The sequence below is a fragment of the Lactuca sativa genome, chromosome 6, assembly GCF_002870075.4.
Source record: "Lactuca sativa cultivar Salinas chromosome 6, Lsat_Salinas_v11, whole genome shotgun sequence".
Taxonomy (NCBI): Eukaryota; Viridiplantae; Streptophyta; class Magnoliopsida; order Asterales; family Asteraceae; genus Lactuca; species Lactuca sativa.
Window position 1 is genome coordinate 149,694,119 of NC_056628.2, and position 11,439 is coordinate 149,705,557.

An 11,439-nucleotide genomic window follows, 5' to 3' on the forward strand; every position below is an offset into this window, starting at 1 on the left:
ATTTCATTCTTCTAACTTATATAAATTGTCAAATACAACCATTCTATTAATTTGGTTTTAACAAATATATAATCTATATTTTTTCATTACAATAATATTAAATAAATAGGATTATATTTATAATACATAATTATAAGCTTTTGTAAAATACGTTATTGTGTTTTAAAATTTCAATATGTATTTAAATTTTAATATGAATTTGATAAAGACAAACAAATATATTTATAATTAATTAATATAATTTAATATATAACACAATATTATAAGTATTAAATATTACATTTAAATAATAATTAGTAGATAAAAAAACCAGAAATATAAAAATATATAAAACGAGGGACTAAAACCGACAACTCAAAGTTCAACCACATTTTGGGGGAAATGAATAGTATAACACCATATTTGGTGTTATCCTATTCATTTCTCCCAAAATGGGGGAATAAATGGGGTAAGGTTGGAGAGGAATGGGGGAAGAAATTGGGGAAATAATGGAGAATGAGAGTGGGTTGGAGATACTCTTAGTAGATCTATATGATTATATGTTTTTATTGGATCTGTGTTTATGTTTATCTGTTACATATGTCAACATATTATGATTGGGTTGAGGTGGTCCTGCTTTGTGCTGAAGGTCACGAAACCCGAGGAGGTCCGGATAGACTGTTGGCCATGTGAGGCAGTCCAGTTAGGCCAAAGGCCTGTGGAGCCGTCCATATACGTTGTAGGACTTACAAGGAGGTCTAGTCAGGCTGAAGGCTCATGTTTGTATGTTTTTTTTGTTATGTTGTGTGGTGGTACTTTGGGGAGACATACTAAGTTTTGGCTTACAATTTTAATTCATTGTTTAGGTACTTCAGAGGATCATGGGAAAGCGAAGGCATGCTCCTGCACATCTTACTGTTTTATGACATTGGATCTTGGGAAAACTTTGGTTTTGAATAATATTTTTGAAAAAATGGTTTTATAAACACTTTATGGATGTAATGAGTTGTTTTTGAAAATTTTAAATTTCTATGATTTTTGGTTTGTTACAAATACTAATATGTAATCCATGTCTAATAATCAAGTACGGGCTTGATAAATCTTCATCCATATAGCAAGGCTAGAGAGAATAAGTAATTCTTCTAGAACCAATGCGTACATATATATATATATATATATATATATATATATATATATATATATATATATATATATATATATATCTATACACATTTAGCAAAGACTTGTTATAAATGGATTTTCTCATACTCATGTCATTGACTATGATCAAAACTTTTCACAAGTAGTTATTATTAGATTAACAATGATATTATTTACCATAACTACATATTCTTATTACAAGATATGGCAAATAGATTTCAAGAAAAAGTATTTTCTTAATAGATATCTACTTATAGATATCTTTATAGCTTAGCCTGGAGGTTTTCTTAATCCAAGTTATCCTAACAAAATATGTAAGTCTTAAGATCCATTTGTGGATGTATAAAGCAAACATGTCAAGGTTAGAATCATATTTTTAATATGAAAATTGCTTCACTACAAAATTGATTCACTGCTCCTCCCCATGTTCGAAGTTTTGTTGTGTTTCTTGATCGATCAAACAGGTAAGAAAAGATTCCATATGGGAAATTGAAGAAACACGAATAAGGGTTAAGAAGAACAAGCAAAAAAATCCTCCAGAACATCTTCAACGAATTAGTCGATTTATGTAGTGTCTTGTTTGCTTGTTTCCCTCTTAAAGGTTAGATTTAGGTAAAATTTTCAAGGTTTCTTGGTGCAGACAAGGTGTTTCTTTTTATGCCCGCCAAGTGTTTGATAAAATGCCTAAATGAGGTTTCAAGTGTTGCAACCATTTTTAGACTCAAGAAGATGTAGAGTTTCTGCTCGGTGTTGGTTTCATTATGCACACTCCAACCTTTTGTTGGAGTGTCACATTTTCTTTTTGGTTACTGCTTCTAATTTTGGGCCTCACCTTGAGGCTTAAACAAGCTTTATTTGTTTGTTCATGGCGTCCTCTCATTCCTTTGAGAGCGAAACTTGGTCGTGTCCCTTTCGGGGGTTTTGTTGTTGCCCGAATGGTATTGTTGGAAGCAAATGGATTTCTCGTATGATATCTCATCTCAAGAGCTTACACCTCCCTACAGATGAACGCAAAGTTGTGTTATGAGAGGCTATTACTTTTGACCAAGGACTATTTATGTTTGTGGCAACAATATTGAAGGCATTTGGTCAAAGGATATATGGGAATTACATGAGTCTTTCATGTCCTAATTTGTTGGTGTCATCACTCAGGTGCCTGGTTAAGTTTATTGACGGGGCTGATGACATGAGAGGACATATTGATGGCATTCCAAAGCCACTACATAATGGACCGAAGCCAACCTTAATGACAGGTTGGTATTGGATGATCAACTACTTAATCATGTTTTTAAACTACCTATCACCACCGTTAAAAGCATCCCTCATAATTGTTGTATGGCTTTCTCTCAGGCTTTGAAAGTATCCCTTTCCAAGGCGGTTGCTTATCTTGGGTCCGTTAAAGCATGGGTTGCTTTGTTAATTATTCCTAGGTGTACTCTTCAGGTGTTCAGGCCCAAGAATAGGCAAGAAATTAAGTTTGGAAATAGGAAGTCTTTATAACATCGTAATATGTTAAGCGTATTAGCTACTTAGGGGATTGAAGATGGTATCACCAACCTAGTTAAAAACTTAGTTGCCAATGCAAGGCTGAAGCAACAAGGAAAAAAAAGAAGAGTACATCCAAGAGGAAAGAACACTAGGCATCGCCATTGTCAGGCACTGTCTTCGTAAGGTTGTCGATGGGCATTTTATAGCGGCAGTGAAAGTTTTATGTTCCTTGGGGGTTTATGTCCTTGGAGGCATTAAAGCCTTCCCTAAAGGTACCTCGTGTGGGAGAGACGTGTTGAGAGATCAACACATTTTGGATGCTCTTTCTGGATAAGGTTTAGCTATAGCCAAAGACCTCGTACGTGCTATTTCATCTGTTGTTAATCTATGGCTAGGGGAAGATTCCCTTCGAGTTTGGCAGAATTTGTTTCCTCTGCTCCTCTCACATCGCTCTTAAAACCTATAAGGGTATACGACCCATTTAGTAGGAACTATTAGTTTCCAAGTTGGCTATGAAAAGTGTTGGTAAATAAATGGCCAAGCATCTAAATGATTTTCAGTTCAGGGTCGGGGTGTCATGTGGCGCTGAGGCCGTACGACATAGTGCCAACAGGGTGTTGAGTGAGTGCCACAATGACGGTTCTCTTTCCATGCTTACCATGGACTTCTCTAATGCCTTTAACCTTGTCGACATATCTGCATTACTTGATGATGTTAGATTGAGGTTCCATTCTATATCCTTGTAGGTAGAATTGATGGGTTATGAGCACTACATCAATCCTATGGTGTACATGCAAACCCTAAAGCTTTGGATCTAGTTTGTCTAATGAACATGCAATAATTATCCAAAGCTCATAAACCCTAGAACTAACATATAGAAATCGATATTATCATAATAAAAGGGTTTAGATATTACCTTGATTGTTATGTAGTAATAACAATCTCAGTTCCTCTTGATCTTGACCTTTGAAAGCTTAGTGCCTCAAATATTGCACTTATAATGGAGTCACAAACAACATGAGCAACAAGATGAACTTAAAAGAAGGACGAAGAGCCACAAAAACGTTCTAGGGTTATCTCAAAGAGTTGGTCACATTTTTTTCCGCGGGGGGGGGGGGGGGGGTGGGGGGTTTTGGGTTCCTTATATAGGTAGGCTATTAGGGTTTTCAACTAGGAAACCCTAATTTGACTACTTAGGCCCTAAGCAGCCCTTGGACTCCCTGCTTAGAAGCCTTGGACGAATTCTTATGGGTTTACCCATAGATTTCGTCCACTCCAACTTCTATGAAGTCCATTAGCCCAATATTCAACTATCACACAATTGACAGGTCTAGTCCCCTTTATTTAATTAATGTCTTTTAGCCACAAAATTAATTCTTATAAATTCTTGACTAATATTAATTAAACAATATGATTTCTCTTTTAATATTATTCATATAATATATTAATAAATCATAATTAATCCTTTTTCTCCTTAGTTCATCCTATCAGTTTCTATGGTGAAGGCAACCCAAAAGGACCATGCTCACAATCGGGTCAAGTACATACCAAAATAGTTATGGGTTTAGACACCTAATCCAACAAGAATTCCTATATGGTCAAGCATCAAGATTGTATCTAGGAGACATACATATTTGTTCCACTACTAGGGTTCAACAAGGAGACCATTTAGGGCTACTTCACTTTGCCATTGTGTTGCACCCGCTCTTGCATAATATTAGAGACAATTGCAAGCTTCTTCTCCATGCATGGTACCTTGATGATGACACACTTACTGGAGATTCGGAGGAGGTGGCAAAAGTGTTGGACATCATTAATGTGATTGGCCCAAAATTGGGCCTTCAGCTGAATATTAAGAAAACCAAGCTCTTTTGGCCCTCGTGTGATTGTAGGAAGCAATATGAGGGGCTATTCCCGGTTGGCATCGGGAGGCCGCCTTTGGGGGTAAAACTTCTTAGGGGAGCTGTTAGTAGAGATGCTAGTTTCATTAGCATCTTAGCTATAAAGAGAGTCGAAAACACTGTGAATTTGATGTACCCTCTTCCACAATTGTCTGACCCACAAAGTGAGTTTCTTCAACTTCGGTATTGTATGGATATTGCTAAACTTTTATTTGGGTTGAGGACGTGCCAACCCATTCACATGGAAGATGCGGCGTTATTCTTTAACAATGGGTTGTGTGGGAGATTAAGGACATTGTGGTTTGTGGTGGACCTTTCTTTGTCGATATACAGTGACAAATTGCTTCCCTACCCATTAGGTTTGGTGGTTTGGGTTTAGACTCAGAAGTAGAGGATACTTCATATGCTTTTGTCGCCTCAAGTGCCCAATATTGGGTATTGCAAGACCACATATTACGGGATAGCGACATATATGGTATGAATTCTAATTATGATTTTGCCTTGGATTCTCTTCGTAACAAGCTTTCGGATATTGACCTTAGTAGTTTTACTAATAAAGACACTGCCCTTAAATCCCAAAATACACTGGCGAGTGCCATTTTTCGTAAAATTATCCAAGATATGGGAGTGCATCTCAACATGATGACTCGGCAGAAAGCAGTTTTCCAGTGCTTACGTGCACCACATGCTCAAGATTTTTTTCTAGCTATCCATATAGATGGGCTTGGCCAACATATGTCTTTTGTGGAGTTTCACACTATTCTCAAATATCGACTCATGATCCTAATATTCCTAGCCGGCGAGATATGTCCGGTATGTCGCAAGACATGTTTGGACTCTTTTGGAGAGCATGCAGTTCACCGTAAAGAACTCTCGGGGTTGAAATACAGTCACTATATGGTTAGGGATGTTTTGTTTGATATATTTAAGTGTGCCAGGATTTCCTTCAAGAAAGAGGCACCTGTGAATTTCTTGACTGACCCGACAGAAGGAAGGTCAACCCTTAGACCGGATGGCGTTTTGATTTTTCGATGAGTTGGAGAGAAACACGCATGTGTGGAACTTACAGGGGTATCCACTCTCGTGGGCTTGAGGGCTATGAGTTTCACGATGGTACATGATGCTTTAAAATCTGCTACAGGCAAAGTCACAAAACGTGAGAACTCGTGCATGGAAAATCAACACATGTTCATACCATTTGCATTTGATACGTTTGGTTTCCTCGTGTCGGATGCGGTGAAGCTTCTTAATAGATTACAACGAATCATGCATAGCAGTGTTATATCCCATAGATCTATGGATGTAGTCTTCAAAAGAATTGGCTTTACCATACAAAAAGGCTTAGCGACACAAATTGTTGCCCGTTTTCCATCTCACTCATTTTACAATGATAACTAAGATATTTTGACACTTAAAAAGTGTCCTTTTATAAAAAAAAAGTGGATAATAAAAGTAATTATTACATATGAAAATACAAGTGGTGCTTTTATATTAAAATGAAAATGAAATCTGTGTTTACTAAGAACTAGTGGGAGCAATAGTGATACTCATAATCTTGTATGAATAAGACATACTAAATCATGAGAAACTACATTCTAATTATGCAAGGCCTTTTCTCCTTGACTTAGAAAGTGTTTCTTAGATGGAAAACTTAGGAAAGACGAGGTATATTCTTGGAATATAAAATCTATGGCGATAGATAAAGATGAATATTAAAGTTTAAAATTTGTATGCATATGTTGACAATATCTTAAAAGAGATCAAGATACAAGATTCCTTTGGAGGACTCTTAGTATTACCACATGGCACCATTTTCAGATTTTCTCAAAATAACCTAGACCATAGGCTTGATCTAGATAAATGATTTATATTCTATTTGCTTGTCAAATGAATCCATCATTTATGCCATATTATCCGCAAGACCATGTATATGATCTTGCTAAGAACATATCATAAGATACCAATTGGATACATGGGAAAGTCACCGGATGACTATGAGGATATTCTAAGAGTAATTAATAAGAACTAATAGAATGTATACGGGATGTTTTGAAGAAGATTGTAACACCTGTTTCAGGTATGAGCTAATATGTTGATGTTTGAATTTCATTCTTGGGTGGCCACAACGAGGTGGATCTTCGCCACGACGTGGCGATTGTTTTCTTGGTTGCGGGGTTTACTGACCCGCCACGGCGTGGCTATAAGGGCCACGGCGTGGCATGTGATTTTAATGAAACCCTAGATTTCCAGGTTAGACCCCTATTTAAAGTAATTAGGAGGCTAGTTTTTGCTCACCCTTAACCTCCATCAACCTCCTAAATCTCTAAAGAAAACCCTAACTTCTTTCCCCCATTATTGAATCCATTTTTGGTGTTCTTGGAAGTTTTGAAGAGAGAAAGAAGAAAAAGGGAGTTAAGATCTAGCAAGCAAGTCTCCATTCTTCACCTTATCACTATTCTAGACCTTTTTAAGTGTCCAAGACTCGATTTTTAGCATGCTAGGTTGCTAGATATTGAGTTTTAGCCCATAATCTTCTTGTTCTTGATAGTTGGGATGGTGAGACTTCATAAATGTTGCAACTTTATAAATCTTTGGAACATTTAGTATGATTGTGGGTTTGGATCTGAAGCGTAATTGAGTTTTTGAAGCATGCATGAAAGTTTTATCAAAACCCCATATTTTGGACCCATTATGGCCTCAAGAAATGCATTAGACATGCATGTCTATAAAGCACCACCTTTATGTTAGATCTGGTATCCAAAACCCTTATGGAGTGGTTGAGTTAAGGATGTTTTTGGATTAAGGGCTTAATGGTTAACATATTGTTGTATTTAACCTTATTGGACCTAGGGTTTGGGATTTTTGACCTTTGGGGTGGTTCTAATGGATAAAGTTGGAAACTTTATCCTTCTACAACATGTTTCAGACCAAATCTAAGCTTTGGAGCTCTTGGAACCGAGGAAAACGGCTTAATCCATTAAGTTATTAGAAACTCAGTGCCCACGACATGGCCTTAGGTCGCCACGATGTGGCGAACAGGATATGGCCCATTGTCTCGATATATGAAGTCCATGGCGTGACCATGGATGGCCATGGCATGGTGGCTGACTAAAGTCAACGTTGACTGTTGACGTTTTGAGTTGAGTTAGCTTTTGGTTAAACTCGTAGTTTTGGAAGAAGAGATGAGAGCTACCTTGTGTAATGGTATAGGTGATGTGTAGCATCAGTATTTCTGGCAGTGAGAGAAATAGTAGGTGAGTATCAACTAAGAGGTGAGTCTCTTCACCGTACCCAGGGGTCGAAGGCACCAATGCCGACCCATTGGATTATGTTTGTAGGATGATAGTTGTCTTTGTCACACTTGCTGATATGACTGTATGTGCTTGTTGTCTTTGTGACTCTTGCTGATATGACTGTATAGTGAAATAGACCCATACCGGTTGAAATCTACCGAAGGAGTTGAAATAGTCTCGAGGGTGAAATAGACCCGTAACGGTTGAAAGATACCGAAGGAGTTGGAATAGACTCGGGGGTGAAATAGACCTTACCGATTGAAAAATACCGAAGGAGTTGAAATAGACTTGGGGGTGAAATAAACTTGGTTTAGCTTCGTGTTGATATGTATGTTTAGTATGGGGTATTTTGGGGGAAATCACTAAGCTTTGTGCTTATAGTTTTATGTTTATGGTTTCAGGTACTTCTGGTTCGAAAAGGAAGGGATGGACATGATCACACCGCATCCACCAGTGTTCTGCATTCTATGATTTTTGTACTATGATGATTATATGACATGTTTTTTACTAAAATGGGATTTTCTCAATGATTGAATGGTTGTTTGTTCATTTGATTTAAAAGAAAATTTTTACTTATAATTTTTGGGACGTTACAAAGATCTTTATGTAAAGAGCTACACAAGATGCTAACTTCAAAACATATATATTGGATTTTGACTTTAATATGGAATGAAGAGTAAAGTTTTGTTGGAATGAGTTCCAAGCAAAACACAATTACCCAGTCTACTATAGAATCACAATACGCTACTACTTCAAAAGTTGTAATCAAATATGATTGGATGAATGAGTTCATTGAAAAACTAAGTTTATCCCTTCCATTCAAGGATAGCCTAGAAATCTTTTGTGAACTTAAGAGTATACTTAATCTAGATAAGAGACTCTATGTCACATCAGAACACCAATCTATACACAAAAGATATATAACTATGCATAGAACAAAGTCAAATATAGAGATAATAGTATTCGCAAAATTCACACAAATTGAATTTATTCAGGCCCATTAATAAACTCCTTCCTTTGAGCTAAGTATAAATTCTCACACTTCATTTAATAAGACTTCATTATTCTAGAAATAGGATTTTAATTTGGATTTAGTAGTTAGATATTGGAACATTAATCCATGAATAATTTATTCTAAAAGTTCATAATCTGTTATAATTATGGGAGAAATTATGAAGTAAATCTAATATGAATTGGATTGGTTGACTTTCAAAAGATGAAAGTAGGCAAGTGGTTGTAACCAAGATTCATAGGTACTTGTTAGAGAACTGGTACTGAAGTGACCTGTATCAAGATCACCTCATGGATTGTTGTCGTGCATGATACTTGATAAAAGGTAATATCTTTGTATCCATAATACCTGAGATACATAATGGGAATTAAGTGTAGGGGATGCTATATTTTGATATGTTCAAATGATGATCCTTAATTAGACAGTTATAAAGGCTAATTTCAGTTGTGGTGTGAACTATGCTAGAGAATTATGTGGTTAAGATGGGACTTGTTCCTCTTATGTGTTGAGAGTTAGACATATAAGGCACCTTACCAAAAGTTAAACACTCAATAAGATTGATTGTGATCTATATCTCATGTTCAACATGATGTCTGTAACAAAAAGATAATTGATAACTTACCTTATACACCAATTGTAGGTTTGATCTTTTGGGAAATTGAATGTTGATAGAATGTAACGAAGTCATATATTACTAGGGGCAATGAAATGTTGCTAGACGTTCACCACTAGCTATATCAATCTATAATGAGTCTTGTACAAGTGGGAAATTAAAAGATCTATATGCTCAAGAGTCATTATAAATTGATATTATTAGATAATATATGATCCTAAAGGGTTTACACTAACAACAAGTTGATATAATTAACTATTTATTAAAAACTAATTTTAATAAATATTTAGAAACTCTTATAATTAATTGGAAATTATTTATTTCATAGAAATAATAATTTTCAATGGAAAGTAACACAATATATCATATGGTATGATTTATTAAGTCATGTACATTATTTTGGAGTAGAAAGACTTTTGTCTTTTAGCCAAAAGCCAAAGTTTATAGCTTATAAAAGAGTCTGGAAATTTTTATAAAACTTGGTCTTGCTTTTTCTTCTTGAAAACCATAGGTTGGAGAGGGGATTAAGGGCATAGGTTTTTGATTTGTTTAATCAAAAGAACATGCATCTTAAAAGCAAGCATGGACAACATGATTAAGCATGCGTGATACTAGCTTGGTAGGTCTTAAAGTATTGGCACCTTTGGGTAAAGATTAGGCTTAATGAAAGCTTGCACTCTTTTCCTCCTTCCCCGCCTCAAAACTGTAGACACTACATGAATGCATATACTCTCTAGTTTTGGTTGAATACTTGGAGATTACTTGCTTCCCTTTTGTTCTCTTTAAGTCATATTTTGATATGCACTTAAAACTTAAAGAGCTTAAGAGTTTTGGACTAGCATCTTACAAGACGTTGAGTTATTGTTGGTGTTTCCATCAAATGTGAAGCTCTACTTTCATTCTATATCAACATTCAATCCTCTCCTTGAGTATTCAAAGGACTACAAAAGTTGTCATCTTCTTATTCCATATATGGTGATGTTTTTCTTTCCTAACATTGCAAGAAGATCCTTGGTAGGTATAATCTAGTTTTATATAATTCGAAATTTTAAGTCTTACGTATGCTAAATCTTGAGTTTTTAAACTAATTTTTGAATAAAAACCCAACAGAGAAGTCCATCAAGGATGTTTCGGCCTTTAAGGCTTTAATGTAGGCATATTGCACATCATCAATCACAAATCCGATGATTGATTTGAGACGAGAAGCAAGAGCTTTAGCGATAATCTTGTACACACAACCGATTAGACTAATCAATTTGTATTCGCTAAGAACGGATGGATCTTTAATCTTTAGCACATGGCAGATGAGTAATGAGTTACAACCAGCTGCCAAGTTACCATATACCTCAAAATGTTTGACACAAGATATAACATCACTGCATAGAATATCCAATTTTTTTTAATGAATTTGAATGTGAACCTATCAGGTTTGGGGGCACGTTCTCTTCCGCAAGCCCAGATGGCTTCTTTAATTTCTTCCAACGAAAATGGCGCTTTAATGGAATTCATGATAGATCGAAAATACAGGTTCATTAATTTAGGTTCGGAAGGCCATGACTCCTTGATTTTTTCCTGATAAAATCAAAATATTTCACTTTTTATTTCAACTACATCCGTTATCCACCTACCGTTGACGAGAAATCCGTTAATCCGATTCTCCTGTTTTTGTTATTAATAAAACCGTGAAAGAATTTTGAGTTTTCGTCGCCTTCCATCTTCCATTTGACACATGCTTTTTGTTTCACGTCAATATTCATCGGTCTTTCCATCTCAAAGATTTTCTATTTACCACTGTTACGTAACTGAATCTCGTCATTTGTTAAATTCGAGACTCAATATGAAAAAATTAGCGATGTTCACGAAGCTATTTCTCTGATCTTCATATAAGCTTTATGGACATTCAAAAACGACAAAAAATCTTCAACTCGTCTTAAAAAAATCATACAACGCTGGCAAGTGAGGTACAACTTATTTCACATCTTTTGATTAACA

General features: G+C 35.7%; 1 protein-coding gene across 1 annotated transcript; it reads right to left on the reverse strand.

The window, feature by feature from the left end:
- Positions 1-10,531: 10,531 nt before the first annotated feature.
- On the reverse strand, positions 10,532-11,216 carry LOC111898799 (uncharacterized). The gene is made up of 3 exons (XM_023894676.1): positions 11,076-11,216; positions 10,868-11,019; positions 10,532-10,823 (listed from the first exon to the last, which is right to left on the reverse strand). The coding sequence occupies exons 1-3, from the start codon at positions 11,214-11,216 to the stop codon at positions 10,532-10,534; spliced, it is 585 nt and encodes a 194-aa protein (XP_023750444.1).
- Between the last annotated feature and the right edge of the window lie 223 nt (positions 11,217-11,439).

Coding starts and splice junctions, on each gene's coding strand:
- LOC111898799 (XM_023894676.1), bottom strand. CDS start 11,216: ATGGAAAGACCGATGAATATTGACGTGAAACAAAAAGCATGTGTCAAA. Junction 11,020..11,075: donor TAACGGATTTCTCGTCAACG/GTAGGTGGATAA, acceptor TGATTTTATCAG/GAAAAAATCAAGGAGTCATG. Junction 10,824..10,867: donor CGTGCCCCCAAACCTGATAG/GTTCACATTCAA, acceptor TATTCTATGCAG/TGATGTTATATCTTGTGTCA.